The sequence below is a fragment of the Lissotriton helveticus genome, chromosome 2_1 (genome assembly GCF_964261635.1).
Source record: "Lissotriton helveticus chromosome 2_1, aLisHel1.1, whole genome shotgun sequence".
NCBI classification, from domain to species: Eukaryota; Metazoa; Chordata; class Amphibia; order Caudata; family Salamandridae; genus Lissotriton; species Lissotriton helveticus.
The window spans coordinates 610,382,561-610,405,988 of NC_136059.1; the positions used below are offsets into that span (position 1 = coordinate 610,382,561).

General features: G+C 45.0%; 1 protein-coding gene across 2 annotated transcripts in view; it reads right to left on the reverse strand.

The window, feature by feature from the left end:
- ACOT12 (acyl-CoA thioesterase 12) overlaps nt 1-23,428 on the reverse strand; it is a 480,317-nt gene that overhangs the window by 69,731 nt on the left and 387,158 nt on the right. For both annotated transcript variants that reach the window (XM_078677332.1, XM_078677331.1), the window contains exon 12: nt 14,237-14,370. In XM_078677332.1, coding sequence (XP_078533458.1) covers nt 14,237-14,370 — 134 coding nt within the window. The remainder of the gene's footprint in view (nt 1-14,236; nt 14,371-23,428) is intronic.

Sequence of the window (23,428 nt, forward strand, 5' to 3'; positions counted from 1 at the left end):
GTGCAGTGAGTAAAGCGCGCCTTCTGCGCTAATAGAGCGGCCATCTTAGGGGCACCTTTGTCACTTACTTGGGCAGCATCTGGACCTTGGTCGACCGCGGATTTGGTTTGGTAAACCTTGCCTCCCGTCTTGACCTCAGTGGATGGGGGGTGCATGGTGGAGGTGAGGACTGCATAGCTGCCTGGCAGCCGACCACCCCCCCTGTCTAAACGCTGTAACACCAGCTTGGACACCGCAACACCCCACTATTGACTGCACGAAGCCCCTACGCTTTCCCCTCGGGTCCTGTGCCCTGGGGTGCCGTTACTCTGGGTGCTTCTTGTGGCTCTGTTGTGTCTCGATAATGATACCTCCTTAGACTGGCGTCTCCTACTAAAAGCTTGTACCGCCACCTTCCCACGCCCAAGATGAATAGGTTGACAGGGGCCTAGTAGCCGGCACACCTGCACAACTCTAGAGCCTAGTCACAGGCTCTCCGCGGCGGCTCACCACAGCAGTTAATGCACGTCCCTTAGTCTACCTAGGCTATTGCTCAGATTCTTGGGCTGAGAAGACTATGGGTCACGTACAAACAGCTCCTCCCTTTGCTCCGCTTGACAATATCACCTAGCAGGCCGCGACACTCCGTCCACATCATGTCGTCAGTCAGAGGCCAAAAGAACAAGCCCCCGAAAGATTTCCTGCAGAAAGGATCAGACTACTCCGCCTCCCAGCCAGATGCTAAGACATCTCTGGCAGAAGACGAGGATGTGCCGGCAACCAAAGCTTTTATTGTTGAGCTGTTCACAGCCATCAAGGAGGATATACAGGAGCTGTGCTCCCAACTCCCCTCAGATCTTAGAGAAGTTAGACGGGATGTCGACGCCATAGGAGAAAGAGTTGCTACCTTGGAGGAGCAAGATTTGGGTAGAGAAGACAACCTGCACCAACTTCAGCAAGAGATGATTCGGCTCAAAGAACAGAATTTGGACCTTCAAGCACATACAGAAGACTTGGAGAACCGCTCCAGACAAAATAACTTACAGATCCGGACGGTTCCATGGCGGGAAGAGGGAGATGACTTTCGGGCTTACGTTGCTTCCCTGTTCCAGCAGATCCTCGGAGAAGACGAGAATCAGGAGATCCAGATGGACCGAGTGCATCGGGTGTGGCTGCCGCAAGACCCCAAGGTGCCCCCCCAGATATACTAGTATGTGTGCACGACTTCCAACTCAAGGAAAGGATCCTCCGCAAGGCCAGAGTCCTACAGCTGGTGCAATTCCAGGGTCAGCAACCTGTTCTCTACCAGGACTTGGCTACTTCCACTCTGTCCCGTAGAGAGTTTAAGCCTATTACTAGTCACGTACGGGACCGGAGCATCCCTTACTCTTGGGGCCAACCATTCCGCCTCATCTTCAAGTTCAATGGCAAACTCCTGCAAATTCGCTCCCTAGAAGATGCCTATACTGTCCTGGGTCTGGAAAGGCACCCTGCATGGCCTGAGAATGCTCACCCTCTTCCTCGGCTTCGCCGTTGCTCGTCAGAGTGGCAGCGAGTCGGGAAGTCATCGCCTAACTCCAAACCAGATATCTCGGCTAGTCAGCTCGAGAGAGAGGCAGCCCTTGTGTCAGTGTCACAGGTCACTGACAGCTCTGACGTTCCTTGATTTGCGCAACTAAGGCATCCTTGAGGGTTCAATCAATGGCGCTGGAGGGAGGGAAGTGTCCAACGGTGACTAGTATCTCCTTTCTCTGTTGACAGTGAACTTGCTCAGTCCAATATGGTTCAGACTGAGTATGTGCCTTGCCCCCCTGAACATTTTGTCATTGAGATGAACTATTGTCACATTTTTCAACTTCCTATTTTTGCTGTCTTGTGTTACTGTTTTTTCCCACAAGTGGGTTGGGGTTTTTGGGGTTTTTGAGTCTTTTGTTGGAGCTCCTCATCAGTTCATGGGTTTGATAGTTGGTTTATATGAGATGACCTCTCTATTCATTCCCCTATAGAAATTGGACCAGCATCCAAACTTTCTCCCCCTGTAGATCGTCCTGGGTAGAGATCTTAAAATTGTGAGCCTGAATGTCCGGGGGCTAAATAATCCGGTTAAGCGATCTGCCATTCTCTCCCTCTTGGAAAACGCTGATAGCGATATATATGTTTGCTTCAAGAAACCCATCTGTTAGCTAAGGATACCAAACGGATGAGAGATAGACGCTTCCCGCTGCAGCTATGGTCCTCTGGGGCGTCCAAGAAAAACGGGGTAGCCATACTCTTCAGCGCATGGTCGCAATGTAAAATACTCTCTACTGTGGCGGACCTCACGGGCCAGTTCTTAGCAGTACGGGTGCAGCTGGGTGTCATTCAACTGATGATAGGATCCTCATATGCCCCAAACGAGCGGCAAGAGTCTTTTTGCGCCTAGCGTTATCTGAGGTCCTTGCCTCGCCAGATGTAGCGCTCCTGGTATGAGGCGATTTCAATGTGGTGATGGACCTGGGAATGGATAGGTCAGCACAGAGGTCTACTCACACAGGCACATTGATGCAGGGGAGGAGCAATGGTTTAATGATTGTGGACTGAGTGATGTGTGGCGTGTCCAACACCCTGGCGAGCGCGACTACACTTACTTCTCAGCGGCACACAAAACATACGTGCGCTTGGACCACTTCTCGGCCTCTTCCTCTCTCCTCCCTTACCTGCCCACGCTCCCTTTCCGACCATGCACTTATCTCCATCTTACTCACACCACGGGGCTCCTGCCCGACACCACTGGGATGGTGCCTCCGCGATTCGCTTCTTCATTCGGAGGACGTCACCAAGCGAATTTGAGATACTATAGTACATTATCTTTTGGAGAACGATCAGGAGGGTACTCCTCTTGCCGCAATCTGGGAGGCTCTAAAGCTAGTAGTGCAAGGTAAATTTATTGCCATTGCTGCATCCTATGCGTGACTGCACAAAGAGAAACGTGCGGAACTAGAGAGGGAGGTGGGTGAATTGGAAGCAGTTCATAAGCGAACTGGGGCCCGAGGATCTGGAGAGAATTGGAGACGAGGCGGCGCATGCTAAAACATCGGGATCTAGCTAGAGCAGAGCATGCTCTCCTAAGGCTGCGACACAAATTCTATCTCAGTGGGGATAAATGTGGACGGATGCTTGCACACCGGCTACGAGCGCAAGCTCAGAGGTCGGCCATCCAATCCATCCGGGACCTGCATGCAGTAGAGCACACCACGGATGCTCTTATTGCTGACACCTTTACTCAGTTTTATCAATGCCTCTATGCAAAAGAAGATACCCACTTGCACGACCCAGAGGTTTATTTAAAGTCCTGCGGTATCATCCCCTTGTTTAAGTCATCGGCTGACAATTTGGACTCAGCCATACGCATCTAAGAGGTCATTTCGGCAATAGTGCGATTAAAGATAGCCAAATCGCCAGGTCCGGATGGCTTTCCGGCGCTGTTTTATAATTCATTCTGCGTTGAGCTGGCTCCCCTTTTAATAAGGCTTTTTAATTCCTTCCTTGATACTGGGGCAGTGACCCCTTCAATGTCTGAGGCGGCTATCTCGGTAATCCCTAAACCCAGAAAAGATCCTAAAGAATGTGGGTCATACCGCCCAATCTTACTTCTTTACTTAGACGCAAAGTTATTTGCGAGTATTTTGGCTGCACGACTTAGCTCGCTTATGGATGGCCTTATAGATCCGGATCAATCCGGTTTTATCCCAATGCGTCAGGGAGGAGACATTACTAAGAGGCTTCTGCACATCATTGACTTGGCCCATCGATCTCGCATTCAAGCCTTCTTTCTCTCAATTGACGCGGAGAAAGCCTTTGACAGTGTGGTCTGGGAGTTTCTCTTCGCGGTTCTACGATCCTTTGGCTTGGGAGATAACTTTATCCGGCGGGTACGTTGCCTATATAACTCCCCCACAGCCGCGGTGCGGGTTAATGGTTGTAGATCAACCTTCTTTCCTATTGCCCGGGGCACGCGGCAAGGCTGCCCCCTATCCCCACTTTTATTTGCTCTCTACATGGAGCCGTTTGCCCAACGTATTCGAGCCAATCCTGACATAACGGGCATCAAATTTAGAGCTGACATACATAAACTTAGTATGTATGCCGATTATGTCATTCTCTTGCTCACACAGCCCTGCACAACTGTGCAGCACCTGTCCAAAGAGCTTACTATTTTTGGAGATGTTGCAGGGTTTAAATTTAATTTTACAAAGTCACAAATTCTTAATATCTCTATCCCCGCGGATGAGATCCAAGACTTGCAGCAAGACTACGCTTTTCCATGGGTCCACGCAGACATTACATACCTAGGCATCCGGCTAACCTCATCCATCACTAAGACAGTCACCCTCAATTATGCACTGTTGATGGCGCAAACCACCAAGGCGCTATCCGCCTGGACACGTCTTACATTGGCGTGGTACGGGAGATTGGCAGCGGTAAAAATGACTGTACTCCCACGTATCCTATACCTATTTCAGATGCTCTCTGCGAGCCCTCCACCAGGTGTCCTCCGGAAGTTCCAAGGGCTCCTTAATAAGTTCCTGTGGGATAATAAACAGCAGCGCCTTGCGTCAGCACTGGTCACCGCCTCAAAGGAGAAGGGAGGGCTTGGCTTTAGCTAGTGGGTGCTTATCATTAAGCGTCATGTCTCAGCTACATCATCGAATGGAATAGGCCCCTGTCCAGCAAGCACTGGAATTTTATGGATCAGACAGTCGCTGGGCGTAACATATGGCGCAAACTATGGCTACCCCGCAAACACAGGCATGGGGTTTGTATTCTTCTCCAGTCACCTCCCCTACTGTAGACAACCCTGACTTCCAACTCGGCTGCGCGTCCCCGACGTTTCATCGGTGGAGGGAGGAAGGTTGCAAAAGGGTAGGCTCCCTTTTTGATCTTGACAGGTTGATTCCCTTCCCTTAGCTGCGTACAGACTATGATTTGACAGCTTCAGATGCCTCTCACTACTCACAGCTCGCTCATTGGCTCACGCGTCCTGAGAATTTTGCTCTCATGTCCCGCCCCATGACGACCTTTGAAACATGGCTGATATGTAAAAAAGATGATCGTAAACTCATATCTGAAATATATGCTATGATCACTGTACACCCTAAGAAGCATCGTACAAAGGCACAAGTTAGATGGGAGACTGTGTTGGGGAGGTCCCTTACACATAAGGAGTGGGAACACATTTTTTATCGCACACACCACACTGCTTCCAATACAGTGGGTGTGGAATCGGCCTATAAAGTGGTCCATTATTGGTATTATACACCAGAGTGCATTAAGTCTTGGGACAAATCCAAATCAGACCTCTGCTGGCGGGGGTGTGGCCTCACTCGTACCCTAGTGCACTTGCTGTAGCACTGTCCAAAACTGGTGCGTTATTGAGCAGCAATTCTCAATGACATTTATGCAGCATTTCAGATTACATCGCCACGAGCACCTGAACATACACTGCTGGGTTTGCCCCACACCAGGTCCTTTCCACTGAAGTCATTATGGGGCAGGTTCTTTTTTCTGTTGTTTTATTGTGTTTTAAAAGTGGTGTCTTGGCTACGGTGCCTGGAGTTTTCAATGAGGTTTAAATTACCACATGGTCATCCCCGGGATGTAGACCTTACACCTGTGTATTGCTCTCTAGTCTTCGCTCTGCCGGTGCCTGGATGTAGGCAGCTAAGCTGCGTATTATGCTTTTACCACCACACAATAAAAATGATTGATTCTAAAGATGTAGAGAAATACCTTATGCGTCTGTGGAAAATTAGTTTTGACTGTTATACATTTCACGATCTTCGGTACAGTGAGTTCAAGAGATCAGTCCCACTAAGTGACCTTCCACCAATGCCATATTCTGTGCATGGAAACATCAAAAGAGCGTTCTTCTTGATCAGAAGATGTGTAAATGTTTTGGATCATGCATATGTAGAGAAAGATCCAAGTGAATTTGGTTGGGAAGATATTGATGGGGTGCTAAACCCTAGAAATTTCTAAAGCCTCTACCCACAGAACTTACACGTACATGTACTTGCAAAACCATGTTTTGACACAAAAATGAAGTATATAGGTCTCATGGTTCCTGAAAAATTACATCTTCACTGAAACACATCCGCCATTTTTAAAAATGTCATCCAGAAAAATTCAGCCCGGATCAGCAATGTCTACCCAAGCTAAATTACTTCTTTAATGAACCAAAAACACAAATCAAAAATGAAAATCTCTTGACAACAATATTTTTACGGCGCTATATCAGGGAGCTGGGATTAACAGTCCTTTCCTTTACACTCGAAGTTAAAAGTTTGGATGAGAATGGAAGATTTATAGGCCTTAGGGGGCCTGTACCAGCCTCTGGTGCTCTCCTCGTATGCCCGAATGAGGAGAAAGAACAACTTTTTCTGTTCTTTTTTCTGGTGATGCAAACTTAGCAGCTGGATAACCCACTTTGGTAGGGGACTTTATTGCTATTCTTGACCACAAACTTAACATATTCTCACAACGGCTCCACTGTCCTGAGGCCCATACGCCTCTACCACCGAGGATGTCAAATCTCAACCTGTTGGGGATACGGTGCCATCAACAAGTTAATGAAAAGGATTTTACTTTTTTTCCAAGTTGTACAAGTGTATAGATTTTGTTTCAGTTTCTCTAACACTCTCCCATAGGATTCTGGACTCCGCTATAGGAGAAAAGGTCCTTCACAATCATTTTATAATTGGATTAATTTTGGGCCCTCTGTGGCCCCTTAAACTGACTCCTGGTCTGTGAATAGTGAAGGTTCGGGCACTGTGAGATCCGTCAACTGTGATACCAATGGGGAGGTGACACCAGCGGTATTGTGGGTTGCCACTAAAGCATTTATACATGTGTGTGGGGAGAATTAATATTCCATACTTCCAATGTAATAAGGGTGGCTAGGCCATAAAAGGTGGAGTTGGAAGCTCATTTTTAACAACCGGAAGTTCATCACACCCTAAAGCAGCCCCCCAGAATACAGAGGGAGCGGAGGCAGGTGGGCGGGAAACTCGAGCGAATATGAAGCAAGATGCCGTTAAGAAATTATTATATTTACATCAAAAGTACTATGAGAGAGGTGATAAAGTTGACAAACTTGTAGCTTATAAGCTGTGACAGCTTTTTACTTTGAACTTTATTCAAGTCATATGAGAAGAGGGCAGGAATTTATTGACACTGTCCAGGAGTTGATCCGCTATTATACTGTAATGCTCAGTGGGAAGTATTTAGATCCCCGGAGACAAGATGATTACATTAGGGAATACACACCACCAATACAACACATGCATGTAGACCCTCTAAATGAGGAACAAAAGGGGGTGGTGATGGACGGAGCATCTGAACCAATCAAACACTCACACCCAGTCAAAAGATCTGGGTTTGATCCATCACCGTTCTTTAGCCCACTCTGCCACTTCAGTTCAGACATGGCTACATGCAAACCAGTCTGACCCTGTGCCTCATGGGAACAGTCCAGCCCGAACTGCCAAGCCATGCCTTCCCTGGACCGGAAACAAGCCTCCGAGGACCGGCCTCCGGCATTCCAGCCGTCCCCAGCCCGGCTTGCTTGAATCCAGTGAAAATCCAGTGAAAGCCAGAAACCGGTCCTCGGAAGCTTGTTTCCGGTCCAGGGAAGACATGGCTTGGCAGTTCGGGCTGGACTGTTCCCATGAGGCACAGGGTCAGACTGATTTGCATATAGCCATGTCTGAACTGGGGTGGCAGAGTGGGCTAAAGAACGATGATGGATTAAACCCAGATCTTTTGACTGGGTGTGAGTGTTTGATTGATTCAGATGCTCCGTCCATCACCATCCCCTTTTGTACCGCTTTTGGCCGCCATAAGTGTGGCAGGGTATGCTCAGACAGGAGTCCCTTGCTCACTTTGCCACTGGATTCAAGCAAGCCGGGCTGAAGACGGCTGGAATGCCAGAAACCGGTCCTCGGAAGCTTGTTTCCGGTCCAGGGAAGACATGGCTTGGCAGTTCGGGCTGGACTGTTCCCATGAGGCACAGGGTCAGACTGATTTGCATATAGCCATGTCTGAACTGGGGTGGCAGAGTGGGCTAAAGAACGGTGATGGATTAAACCCAGATCTTTTGACTGGGTGTGAGTGTTTGATTGATTCAGATGCTCCGTCCATCACCACCCCCTTTTGTACTGCTTTTGGCCGCCATAAGTGTGGCAGGATATGCTCAGACGTGAGTCCCTTGCTCACTTTGCCACTGGATTCAAGCAAGCCGGGCTGAAGACGGCTGGAATGCCAGAAACCGGTCCTCGGAAGCTTGTTTCCGGTCCAGGGAAGACATGGCTTGGCAGTTCGGGCTGGACTGTTCCCATTAGGCACAGGGTCAGACTGATTTGCATATAGCCATGTCTGAACTGGGGTGGCAGAGTGGGCTAAAGAACGGTGATGGATTAAACCCAGATCTTTTGACTGGGTGTGAGTGTTTGATTGATTCAGATGCTCCGTCCATCACCACCCCCTTTTGTACCGCTTTTGGCCGCCATAAGTGTGGCAGGGTATGCTCAGACGTGAGTCCCTTGCTCACTTTGCCACTGGATTCAAGCAAGCCGGGCTGAAGACGGCTGGAATGGCAGAAACCGGTCCTCGGAAGCTTGTTTCCGGTCCAGGGAAGACATGGCTTGGCAGTTCGGGCTGGACTGTTCCCATGAGGCACAGGGTCAGACTGATTTGCATATAGCCATGTCTGAACTGGGGTGGCAGAGTGGGTTAAAGAACGGTGATGGATTAAACCCAGATCTTTTGACTGGGTGTGAGTGTTTGATTGATTCAGATGCTCCGTCCATCACCACCCCCTTTTGTACCGACCCTCTAAATGAGGCCATACCTGAAGAAGAGGTGAGGATAACAATTTGAGTAATTCCTGGTGGGAAGGCACTTCGACCAACTGGTCTCCTGGCTTCTTTCTATAAAACCATTAGAACATTCCTAATAGCCCCTCTAATTAAGGTCTTTAATAATATTCTGGTGATGCACATGGTAATGGATTCCATGATGGAACCTCACCTTACTGTCAAACAAAAACCTAGCAAAGACCTGGCATGCTGTGGTTCTTATCGGCCTATTGAGCTGCTGAAGAGCAACATAAAATTATTCACCTCCCTCTTGGCCAATCGCCTCCACAAAATGTGGCCATGATTCATAGTTCCTCAACAGTCTTGATTTGTCAAAAATCATAACACTGGGGGCACTAAATGACTAGCTACGGGCTTAATGGACTAAGTGGAACAGAAACACATACTGGCGCTCTATTTCACTGGACACAGGGAAGGCCTTTGAAAGAGTCTCAAAAAGCTCCTTAACCACTTAAACTTAACAGCTAATAACCTTCAATAATGATAATTACTCCAAACCCATCACTAAAGTTTGAATAAATGGGGAGTACCCTGAAACAATCCTCTTTACTAGAGGCACTTATCAGGGGTGCCCTCTGTTGGCCTTTTTGTTTACCCTGATTATGAAACCACTGGTCCAACGTACGGTCCACAACCCCATAATAAAGGGCCTTTGGGTAGGGGACACGCATAAACTAGCCTTGTTTACAGATGATATCCTCTGCCTTATAACGGAAGCTACCAGCATTACAAGCCAAACTGAATACATTTGCAGCAGTCTCAGGGTTTAAAACTAACAGATAAATCCCACAGAATGGGGCTCTTGGCTTCCCACTCTGGTCTCAGTGTTCCACAAGAAAGCAAGGTCCCACAACCTACTTGGAAATCAGCTTACCATACAAAAGGTGAGTGGGTTGTTCGAGATTAATTTCTCCCCACCTCCAGCTGGGACATGCTTGAGATAACATGGATGGCACTTTTTTAACCAACTCAATGTTGCCCAGACGATAACCTTGACATTTTTCCAAGGTACATTGGCCCCACTGCAGGCCAAGCTACTGTCCTTTATATGGAAAATCATTCTGCCAAGGTCACACGTACCACCCTATGGAGGCATTTATAAATGGGGGCTTTGGCCTTCCCGTTTTTCAGTTGTACTTACAGGCGGCGCAGCTCAGACTAGCGTTAAACTGGAACCATAGCTTTGGAGGTAAATATTGGTTTTGATGGAGCAAGCAAACTGGCCGATACCACTGGCTTACCTCCTGTGGTTGCTATCAAATACCCACCCAGCCTCAAGCATACTGTTACAGCCCACATTGAACCTTTTGGATTACTTACATCAGATAGCCAGAAAGAATTGTGTCACTTCCTTCTACTCACTGATGACCCCCATACTGTATAAAGCCTCTTTTGGACTGGGTATGTCAGGCCCCAATTCTGACTGTGGGTGACTTTAACCCATCCAGGTTTTGTAGACATTTATGCAGGGGGCCCGACTTGATAGCACAATTTGAACTCCATGCCACTCTCTGGCTGCAGCAGTCTATTATAGACTCACACAGCTCTTACACTGAGCAAAGGAACAGAGCACAAAACAGGAATAAAACACCCCTAGAAACCATAGTTGCCAACAAACGACAAGACAAATGTATCACATGGCTCTATCGCCACATACTGAAGGACACATGGGACAAAATATGGTCTAGGGATAGCCAAATCCTCCATCTGTGCCCTACGTAAGGAGAACAGTTATAAGATAATGACTAGATGGTAATTGACTCCAACGAGACTACACGCCACGCTTGGCAACCTAGACAACTAGTGGAGAGGTTGTGGAAAGAAGGGTACCTTGCTAGCCAGGTGGTGGACCTGCACTCATCTACAGAGCTTTTGAAGGGAGATACAAGACGTGATTATAAACATCATGGACCTCACTGTACCATTACGTTCCACCACCTACTTACAAGGCAATCCAAGGGATATACACTTTAACCATGCCCATGCGACAACGCTTTTTATATTTATTGTTGGCAGCTAGACTAACAGCCCATGTGTGGAAACTTACAATCTGCTCCTCTCTGAGCATATGGTAGAGGACACTGTGGAATATCTATGCAGTGGAGAAACTGTCCCTACCGTGAATGACACACAATATACATTTGACAGGGTTTGGCGACCATTAAAAACCTACATGAAAGGAACATGAATGCTTGGGGAAAATCCCTCACAAATCTCTGATGTGCTCCATTCATCCCGACTCTGCAAGATCTCAACCTCTTCTGCTTCCTTCGAGGATGAGGACTAAAACCACAAGCACTTGTAAATCAGCTGCTTTTCTCAATTTCAACCTGTTGACGCGCAATGTTTCGCCTTAATTTTTGGGAAGCTTGGGTGCTCCACATTCCTGGGGTGCACCAGTTAGGGACTGGGGTGTCAGCCGTATCCTATGCATGTGTTGCTTCATGGTGAACCCACTTGTTGTTATGACCAGAATTTAAGAAAAAAAAAGAGAAAATGCTTGGTCCCGGGGTTCCTGTGCTCTTTGATGACGTGTGCTGAAAATATTTTTCGCTCCACAAAACAAAGCCCTTCTAGATTGTCTAATAGAAATTCGTAAGCTATAATGAAGAATTCAAGATATGATGTTCTTTAATAATGGAGCTAGGAAACTAAGCAAAAAATATCCCAGGGTTTGTGATTTCCTCCTATGAACCAATCCTAAAATTGTTAAATTGTAAAAGCAAACAATCACATTCTTCACTGCGGATGGCGGTGGGAATTTGTTTTAGTTACTAAATATATATGTTTCAGTTTGAATTAAAGATTTTCTTCCAAGATACTATTGTTGATCTGTTGATTTTATTCACTTGACATCCCCCTTCATATGCCCATACTTATAGCACTTAGGACAAACCTTCCAGTTTTCTGGTCTGTGAAGCCTTTCTTCTGGTGGCCAGAGTGGGAGTGGCACCTTTCCCATGTGTACTGTTTTGAGGACTTTGAGAGAACACTTAGTTTTTTTTTATCTACCCTGTTTTTTAGCTTGCGCTGTCTGAAAGATCTTTGTTTGTGCTTTGAGGGATCTGGAGATCAGCCCTAGGATTTGTCTGCTTCCCCCTTTGTTTAGGGACTTTTTTTGTTCTGTTCAACTGCCTCTATTTAACTGTCTTGATACAAAACGACCAGTAGAGGTCAGTAAAATACCAGAATTGCTTTCTGCCTGTTGAACTGCCTCTAATTGACTATCTTGATTGAAAACGATCAGTAGAGGTCAGCAAAATACCAGAATTGCTTTCTACTTAGGGACTTTTTTTGTAGATTTCTGTCAACTGCCTATATTTAACTTTCTTGATAGAAAACGACCAGAAGAGGACAGTAAAATACCAGAATCACTTTAGCATTCCCTAGATTCCAGGCGATAGAAATTTGTATTCAACGAGCACCCGTAGACAATAATATTTTTTTTAAATCTTGTATTTTCAGTGATATGACCACCGAATAGGCTGATTTTATTTAAAAACAGAGCTTTGGACAATACAATTTCCCTCTGGTAGGCAGTATTTCTGTCCATGTGTTCCCATACCTGGCGTGTTCCGCAGTTTGGTGCTAACTTTCACTCCATGTAGATTTTTCAGCACCCAGGCTAATGTGCTGCATAGATAAATACATATAAGGTCCCAAAGGCGAGTCCGCTTGCATTACACATGCTTGTCTTATTTTGGGGTCCCCTACTACCCTACTGGTAGTCCTCCACAGACACCTTCTTAGGCACTCTGGTGCTGATCCCCGAGGTCATCCTCCTCAGCAAGCTTCCTGGGATTAGTAAGCCAGCTATCCACTAGGTGTTGGCACAGCTCTAGAAAACAGGTATTGAGCATGTGCTTCCTTAGAATTAGGTTATACAGCCCACTAAAATCATTCACTTTGCTGCCCCTCACCCAGCCCTTCAGTGTCTTGCTGGTATAATCCAAGAAATCCACCCAGGGCTGATTTGGGTGCTTGTAGCGGTCCTTGAACCTCAGGTGGTACTTCTCAGGGGTCACCCCAAACTTAGTAGGAATGATTGCCTTCATCGGAGCATACCTGGTCTGATACTTCGAAAAACACAGGCCTATGGAATAATACAAACTCCACCGCTTTTGAGAGCCCTCGTATTCTCCCTCTATTGAAGGGGGTGTCCACTGTTTGGAACACCTGTCGAAATTTCACAGAACACAAAAATAAATATAGCTAAATACAAATAAGACAAGCACAAAATAATTATGGATACATTTAGATGAAAATGTACAAACAAACACTATGATGTAGGTAGCCCTCTTCATTGCATAACATGACAGCTTGCCTGTATCTCACAATGTTCCCTTTTATTAGACGTACAGATCCTTCAGTTTAATTCTTGCAGTTATAACAAGAGCATTGTGTCAAACGCCATGCAGGTCTGTGTAACTCACAAAAGGACACAAATGCCAAAACAAGCTCTCTCCTGCTTCTTTTATATAATTGTTTTCATGGGAATAGGGTTTATTTTCAATTTCAGTCTTTACAAAAGTAAAATGCCTGTTTATTATACATGCATGGCCAACTGCAAAGTGTCTGATCAATTTCTCTGCGTTCTTCTCTTGCATGAGGAAGCACTGCAGCAATGCGTTTCAGACAATTGTCCTGCTTACCCCAAAGCCGGTGGTTCCAAAGGTAGAGCCAGGGGTAGCAAAGGGCAAGCCAACCCCCTGGCAACCCCTAAATGACGTTCATGGTGCCATCATGTATTACTTTGTATATACATATATAAATATATATATATTTACTTATAGGGGTTTACATCCAGCCCTCTTAATCCATTGATCGGTTGTATAAATCACATTTTTCTCCCCCCCACTACAGCTTGGGGCGATGGGGCAGCCCTCTTCAGCCCTTGGCTAACTTCACTGTGAGTGACAGCCTTCTGCTCCTGCCAATGCACACTTACATAGAAACAGTATTCCCCTTCAGTGTCAGGTACTACTGCCCTAACGTGTGCTTTTTGATGAAACAAAATGTTTTGAAATAAATCTTTACACAAATCATTACAAAACATAACAGTCATTGGTAACACCACACCCATTGGCTTGGTCAGTGCTTTTTTCTTGAGGGTTGGGCAGAGAACTGTTACCAACTATGAGCTGAGCCATTTCTGCAGTCCAATGTAATAAGAGGTTATGATATTGATCCGCCATTTTAACTATTCCATACCTATATTGATATATTATTAACACTCCTAAATAAGGTTTCAAGAACAAACTGAAAGAATCCATAATTATTAATTACCAACAAAAGAACTATCAGAACATTAAAAAAGAGAGTAGTTTTAGATAAGTGCTTACAAATAATGACTGTCCCAACGTGGCCGGAAGCGGAGGTCAGACAAAAGAAAGAAGGCTTTGCTAGATGGTACTCCCACTTGCATCTCCATCATTATTGACAGAACATCATTTTCTTCATGAGTAAACATTTTGATCTGAAACAAAATTATGACAGTGTGTTTATTTACTGTTGTAAGGCACACAAAAGTATTAAGAATGTTTACACGAAGATCTTCTAGTTTTCCAAAAGATAACCATGTGTGAATAACTTTCTCTTGTACAAGTTTACCATCAGTAGCCTTTCTTTGGGAGCTGCAGCCCAGGCACAGTTACCAATCACAGGACTTCTCCATGTACTCTGGGCTACTCCCTTTCTCAGTGAAGGGGAGGGCCTCGGTTGCGCTCCACCGCGAGCCGCGGAGGGTCCATTCAAGTTTCGGCTGCCCCTTGAAGGCTTGAAGGATGAACACTGGTGTGCTTTCTGATGCTTCACATTAAGATGATCAAGAAAGTCTCTGAACTCTTGACTGTTGAAAGGTTGGCAATTGCAAGATTTAACAATCGCAGGAACACCCCAGTTCTCAAACATGCTGTGTAATTTATCGATGACTCTTTCTTGAGTGACAGACAAGAGATTTCCATCAATGGAAAATGTGAATATTCAATAACAATCACTATCAGGTGAAGTCCATTGTCAAAAGGACCATTGAAGTCAACGGCAATTCTTTCCCATGCATGCTTCAGCAACTCTTTATGTTTAAGGTATGTTGAGTAGTTTTCGATAATAGGTAGTTGCGGAGGTGACAGGCCTTTAACACTCTTTAAACTCTCTCGCCGAGATGAGAAAACAAGACTTGGTCTCGGAGAGCTTGTTTTGTGGGCCACCTCAATTATCTTTTGTCGTAAGCTTTCCAGAATAATAATTCTCAAAACCTCTCAGGATAATGCCTTCTCGAGTAACGGACAATTCATCTTCAACATTTTCGAACTTCTGGTATTCACTGTCAAGAGGTCAAGAATGCTGGTTTCAAAACTGATGTGTGATAATGTCCTTTAAAATGTCACTATCTTAACTCATGGCAGTAACAATTTGTTCTATCAAAATGGCAGCTGGTGTGTTTGATTTCCCAATGACCTTCATGTAGGCCTCAGCTGTCTTGCAAGGGGTACCATGACCTTGTATAAACTGTCTTGAGAAGTAGTCTGCAGGGTTTTGATCTTTTCCTGGATGGTGTACAATTGTGTTATTGTATTCATATAACCACAGACCCCAACGTTCAATGTGAGGAAGCCTCTTGGCCTTTGGATTGCCAAAGATGGTCAATAAGGCTTGATGATCGGCCACAAATATAAAAGGCTATCCATATAAGAATACATGGAAGTGTTCACAAGCCAACACCACTGCTAAACTTTCCTTCTCAGGCTGTGATTAGACACGTTCTGTTTCGGTGTTCCATGGCCTATGGAAGGATTGCACCTACCCTGACTGGGCTAGCGTCAACAACAACCTCTGTCTGAAGCTTTGGATCAAAGTATGCCTTTTCAGTAGCGTTCTCATTAGCTTGTTTGATTCTCTTAAAGCTTTGCTCGTGTTCATGTGACCAATGAAATGAAACTTTTTTTTATCAGGTTTCTCAACGAAGCACTTACCACCGTGGCAAAATCTCGTATGTATTCAGAACAGTAGCTGGCCATGCCCAGGAATGAATGTAAAATGGAAATATCTTGTAGGGGACTGGCAGTTGACAACGCTTGCACTTTAGCTGGTTCGGGTGTCATACCCCCATCAGAAAGTATATGGCCACAGAATTTCAGCTTGACACACTTGCATGAGAGCTTTATCGCGCTTCTTCTGCGTAGCTCCGAAAATCAATATATCTCTATAATTGAAAGCATTCATGACAGGCTGTATGATACGTCAAATGGCATCTTGCAACAGTTCTGCAGCTGATTTTTTTTTAAGACAAACTTTATTGGGTATTTCGGGTGCACATTACATGTTTGAGCAATTCTTCATACATTTTAGTGCAGTAAAGAAATTATTTGAAAGTTACATACCTATCATTTCACAACCTCATGTCGCATGCTGTTCATACGTTCCTGTGCATAACCGTTTTATTCAGATCAAGGAGAAATTGACGTATATTTTTGTTATAATATTACAACATAAATGGTGTGCCTGAGGTATATAATGACTAGAACCCAGTGCATCCTACCTACCCTAACCCACCCCTGTAAACCAACCCAACAACAGCTCTGCAGCTGATGACACTCCAAAACTCAGTCTTTTATATCGGAACAGACCAATATATGTAGAAAAGGTTGTAATGTACCTGCAATTCTCTTAGAGCTCCAACTGATGATATCCTTTATTTAAATCAAGTTGCAAAAAGACCTATGCACCATTCAGTTGTGTAATGTCAGCAATGTGCGGACCTGGATGTCGTTCTCTTTCAAGTGCTTTGAAAGTTTAACACATGTCAACGCAGATGCATGCAGCTCCTTCCCAGTCTTTTTTGGGTACTGGCACTGTAGGAGAAACCCATGGTGTTGGACCAGTAGAATTCTCAATGATATCATGTTTGAGTAACGATTAAAGTTCTTTTTCAGCGGCGTTTCGTAAATTAAATGCAACTTGTCTGTGTCTTTGAGCCCCAGACAGACGTCCTCATTAATATGCAACTGTACTTAAGGCTTAAGTTTTTCTAACCCATGAAATAGCGCAGGAAACTGACTTAGTATTTCATGGTGAGCATTCATGTTGTAGTTAATTGATATCAGTCCCATATCCACAGCTGTGCTGAAACTGAGTAGACATGCACTTGACGCTGTACCTTGAAGCACATGCATGTGGGTGCGAGTACTTTGTTTTTCTTGTGTTTCATTATTGCTACTAAAGAACCTTGACTTTTTAATGGCTTTGATGCAGCCCAAGTATTCACTTAGGTTTCAATGGCATAAGTCATGGCAATGGAGACAGCTCATTGTATTTTTCCTCAGGCATTTATTTATTGAGGCACCACTGTCAAAAATGAAAGGTATTGAACAACTATTTATTTTCAGTGTAATCCTCGGACAATGTTTGAATTATTTGGGTTATTTCCCATGTTAATGTTTCTGTGACTGATGTTTTTTTCACATGTGTCCCGTCCAATATGTCCACAATTTTCTGATGTAAACATTGACATTGCATAACTATCTTCTTTACTTTCACTTGATATTGATACTGAAGAACATCTCTGACGATGATTTGAATGGTGATTGACATAATTTGGTGGGGATTTGTCTTTACTGGTGTTGTTGCTTGGCCCTGTGAGAATGCATTGAACCTCCCTTCTGGAATATTCGGGCAGACATTTTGTCTTCACGCCATGACACCCTTACTTTTTCCTTCACCTTGCAAACCATTACAAAATGGTTCTCCTTCCCACAGCCTTTGCATGTCTGTCCAATGGCAGGACATTTACCTTCCTGTGGAAACAAAAACCTACACCTACACTTACAAATCAGCATTGCTGAGCAACGCTAAAAGTTTGCACCACAGAAATGTTTCACCATATGAATAAATAACAAGCTTGCGCGGCAGCAGGGGGAGAGGTGGGGGGGCCTGCGCGATTTACTTGCGGGAGCGATAATTGCCACCATATGGTGGCGCTCGCTCCCGCAAGTGAATCGCCACACGTGCACACACTGCCATTGAAGGCAATGGAACGCATGCACGTGTTTGGCTGTAAAGCCGTACAGTTAACAAAAGTTCTTTTTGCCTATGCAGCGCATGCGCGCTGCGTAGGCGAGACCTAAAAATAAGGTGGTGCACTGGGTAAACAAGTATCCAAGATCATATTAACATGGTTAGGAGGGTATCATGGGTGGGTCCTCACCCCACAAATTTAGCTGGCGACTGTATTGTGGTTAATTTTAAGAATTCTACCATGGCCGGCCTATTGCTTACTGAGATAGCACCTAGGCCAGAAACCCCATTGGATATTTTAGCCTACAGTGTCATCAAACATGCACTTCATGACCACGTCAGAGCTGAATTTATTCTCATGTAAGTCATAAGGTAGTAATCTGTGTAGGAGCAAAAACAGAGCTGGTGACTAAGTAGTGGCTGCTATGTTGCAAGAAACCATGAAGTGATTATTGCACTTGCCAATTTTCCGCAACCCTTACCAAACCAAATGCTCTTTGAAGTGCCAAGAGAAGAAACAAATACATTCCTCTCCCAATAAAATCAGTTCTCAGTGAATCAACTAAAATCAGGATGTTCTATTTTCTTCCTTGTGCAGAATGAATGTGCACGTTCCTTTCCTATCTTCACTATAGAAGAACATTCTCGACAGCTGTACTGACTGCAGCTTGGCATGCATTCTTCAGCTTTAATCACTGTCCTGAAACAAATTGCTAAACCTGTGCGGGCCGGGGCACTTGAGAGCAAATGGCACCCTTGCCAGACTTGTAATGCTTTTGTCTTGAAAACGGCACGGCTGCCGTGCTAGCCCAAGTTCAGAGCATTACACCGCTGACTTATGAGCATTCATTTTCATTTGACTCGGCCGAAGCAGATGCCTGGACTCCAGAATGGCAAGGCACATCCCAGATTTAAAAGCCAAATACACATTTTTCAAGCTTGGTCCTGAATCTGAGATTGCAGAATTCATATTTTAATTTGTACTCTAATTTTCTCATAAACAGCCAAAGCCTTACACAGTGAAAATTGCTTTGGGGGGCTTGTCACTTGAGGGCCATGGTAACATTACATTTCTACGTCTCACTTTTAAATACCAAACACCCTTCCTTGCAGGCTACAAGGCTTAAGTAGGGTGACTAATTAATATTTAAAAAGGAGTTTTCCCCCCTGTCACAATGGTTATTTTGTCAGTTCGGGAGCATGTTTGAACTGAAGCTCACAGACTACATTGGTAGACCTGAAGCCATGTTTTCAAGTGGCATTTAAGTTTCCATGCCATGGATATAGTTTCTACACCACATACTGTGCTCTTAAAGGAACATTCAATGTGCCAATCTGAAATTAACCAATTTCTACATGTATTGGGGTAACAGTACATACACTGGGAATGGGACATTGGTGCCCCAGTGGGCAGAGTCTAAAAGCTAGTAATAAATTCAGCAGAAAATGGGAGTGACCACGCAAAACGGGATTCATGGATACTGCAAACAGTTTGGGTGGAAGCAACTTAGTTTTATTGCATCAAGAGATGTACCATTTTTACTGCTAAAAGTTGTGATATTTTGACAAGCCTTAAACTGACCACTCACTTTGCAGAGTTCTAGCCATAAACAACATATAGAGGAGGGTGAATCTTCGGAGTAGTGACAAAGCCCTACCTCTTTAAAGTATACTATATCTGATGGTGTCTAAAGTCAAAGCTTCGGAGTATATCTGAAATCTTCATATGTTGTGAAGATTGTTAGCCTGCCATGTGCAGGCAGAGCCGGACTGGCTGTAGCGGGCACCGGGCATTTCCCCAGTGGGCCGCGAGGGTGGGGGTCAGTTTTGGACCCCTGAGGGGCCATTTTTGTTACCAGGGCCTGGTTTTGCACCATAGCTGCAATATCGCCCCCCCAGCAACAAAAGCGGCACAAAGCTTTCCACTAGCAGCCCTCCCCCTCCCGTGGTAGGCCAAGCTCTTAGCCAGGGCCGGGTTTGGTTCCCAGTCCGGCCCTGTGTGCAGGATCGGAACTGCACCCGGATCCAGGCCAGAAGGAAGCAGTTGGAGTTTGCTTATAGGCCACAGAGCCTGGACTTGTGTGGGGTTTCAAAATCCTGAAAACAGATGGAAATCTGAACACATTGGGAAGATGGCCAGACCACAAACCTATGTGACACAGAAATTGGAAGCAGAATAGAGACTTTTGAAACTGTGAGAAAAGGTTAGACCAATCTGACTAAGAATTATGTGTGTTTCTAAAATAGGATAAGATACAGCTGATCTGGTGTCCTCTAGGGGCAAAACAGGAAGCTGCAGAAGACTTTTCCTGTGAAACAGAGCAGTTGACCAGTTGTAAAAGGTTTTGCACTGGTTCTAGTAAGAATTATTTGTTGGAATTTAGAAGTGAGTGAGGAAGTCAACTTCCACTCGTGAGCTGCTCCTCAGAAAGGGAACTTTCCAGTGGAAGGTAAGGACTCTGGTGTCGGCACAAATACTGCACCTTGTAAGTTGGGGGCAATGTCTACTGGCTTAGGCAGACTTTGAAGGAAAAGAATAGACCATCATACTGTGAAGATGCTAGCCAGTCGCATCCCCATAGGAAATCTGTGAAGTTTGAAGTTGACGACTGGAACTGGCGGGCTAAGAAGAGTAACTCTCTCCCAGCCCCTATGGCCTGACCGAATGCAGGAAGCAGCCTGGGGCTTGTACTGTGCTCCTGGAGAGAGAGCTAAGTCTCCGGTTGCCACTTGTGAGTAATGGGCATGAGCCTTCATAGACTATCCATTTAGAATGGAGAACTGTGGAGTGGAATTGTTAGTTTGAAACTCTATATCTTTGCAGGGACTTATCCCATTGTTGTCATGTTGGTTTTCATTCATTCATACCAAAGTATTTAATGTTACTAAAGTAGTTTGGGTGCTGTGCTGAGCAATTTCTTGATTCAAGTGTTGGGTTGGTAGGGCTGATTTCTAACATTCATTCTCTGAAGTAGCTTTCTGTCTTTATTCCACTCTATCAAGGGGTAGACAGGGCTGTCTCAGAAAAACAGTTTGCCTGTCAAGGAGCTACAATTGCCTGTGGTGAGGGAATTCGCCCCACTGGGTTATCCAGCTTCCTTCACTTCCTCTCTCTCTCTGTCTCCTGTCACTGCCCATCTCTCTAGTCACTGTCCACCTCTCCCCTCAGTACTCTCTTCTCCTCTCAGTGCTAACCTCTCATTTCACAGTCTACCTCTCCTGTCACCAAATTCCTGTCTTATCACTGCCCCTTTCTTCTTTCAGCATCTATGGTTTCTCAGTTTAACCTTAACAATGGTGTCCAGCAGCTTTGTCTCTGGTGCAGGGTCAAAATGCAAGCTTGACCATTGTGCTTTATGTTTTAGTGTAGTATCTGCAAGTCTGTATGAGCTTCAATAAAGAGACAAGATGATAGATGTCACTTTTTTTCAAGAACTCCATAAAGTTGTCATTTTTTTTCAGGTACCACAGACATGGTATTTAGTGTATAATAGTTTGACTGCTTACTTGCTTTGAAAATAATTTACATCAATTTGTCCAAGTGGTATCTGATGTGAGTACACTTGGCACTGAAAATGTGTTTTTTGTGATTCTTTCTCACAACTCTCATCGTAGTCAGACTTGGGGGAGAGGGTGAATGTTAGACCTGGCATCATTGGCGTGGGTTTCCCCTATATTTTTGCCTTTGCCTCCTGTGTTTTTGCTGTGTGCTGGACTTCGTTTTGCTGGTCTAGATGCTTTTGGCACTTTGCCACTGCTGTTCAGTGCCAATGCAAGTACATCTGGCCTCTATCTCAAAAATGGATGTTGAAATCCATCAGCAGGGCAATGAAGCAGGCTGTATATGAGGAGGGTTCCATGAACGTCAGGTAGGCATTGGAGGAGTTCCCATTGAAGCTTTTAGTTTTGAAGAGATACAGCTCTGAGCAGTACAATTAAAATGTCTTAAGTCCTCTTGAAGGCTGGAAACATTCGCCACCTTTGTGCAACCACGATTTTTACCTACATGCTTACTCTCTTTTTCAGAGCTTGAAATTCTCTAGCGGAGCAAAGCTGATGTAGTGTAGTTCCTACTAATCTGTAGGCTCTGCACATTGTTTGGACAACATAAACTAGGGGCTTAGTTTCAAGACTGATTCTGGACACCCCAGCAGGATATGTTGGCCTATAGACCAGTTATCTCACAGGTCCACCGTAAGCCCCGCTAATCTTACCAGGGAGCGAATGGCTTCTGACAACCACTGAACATGACAACCCTGACCCCTCAGGAATTGTGGAAACAGTACAGAATCTTTCGCTTAATTACTCGTGCTCACTTATTCTGAGAAATATACAGAGAATACACAGTGGGACGTTTTTATTAATATTTATTGAACCAATGTTATTCTTGTATAAAATATGTGTGCTGCTGTGATTAGTAGAAGCATAAATAGTAGATATATATATTGCTATCATGGTGCTGAAACAATGTATATATGCAGGCATATAAAAAAAAGTAATCTAGCGTACTCCTAATATGCAAACCCTGCTCTAGTTGTACCTAGAGAGTGTGTAGGTGTAGAGCCAGAATCCCCCCCGCCCAAGGGACGATCCAACCCCATTACCCGATGGGATAGAATAAAGGAACCAGTCTTGGTCACAAACTGGACACGTCTCACGAGATGTCAGACCGCAACATGGTGATTTCTCAGCATGCAAGGACACTCCGTGTCAGCTGAAGTACCTCCTCTGCTAATTTATCAGAATGCTCATCTTTTATAATAGAAAGCAGCCTTGTGATGTGCGCATAGATTAGTGATGTTATGGATCTATAGATAGCCCTGTCACCCTGTGGCTGAAGATTGTGTTGACATTTGTATAGAGTGCGAAACGAGACTATGTACATGATGTTCAGGGCGTTGTGATAATGTTGTGCAAAGCTAGATGTAAAAACAAGTTTAGTTTCAGAAAAACTTATCCAACATTGTCGTTCGTGCAAATGTGTGCAAAAGGTCACAGCTAGAAATTTTATTTGTGAGGACAATGTAAGAAATAAGCTGCTTCACTACATCTGCCTAACTCGGGAATAAAACATTGTGGGCTATGTCTGCCAAAGGCTCCATAAAGCCATAATTTCCTCACGGAAAATCTGTTTCTTCAGCCTAGCAAGGTCCTGTTTTAGGCAGAGTGGCAGGTTTGTCCCAGTCCTCTGCGGTCTTCAAGTCCAAAAATGTTTCATGTCCCAGGTTTTCAGAGGTGATAGGAAAACTCCTCATAGACATAGGCAAGTATCCCAAAACCTGAGCAACAAGGGGTCAAAGCTCACTCCAGCAAAGTCCACTAGCAGGGTACAGTTAGACCCAGTTGGCACTCATCAGCACTGCACTTCAGGAAAAAAAAGATTGTTGAAGATGTTTGTGCCCCTGTTGCTAACACAGGAGGACAGCCAACTATACCTTGGAGTCCACTTCTTTGTCCTGGGTACAAGCGGGAGCAAGTCCAGGCCTTCAAGTCTCTTCATTGTTCTCAAGGAGGAGGCAGGT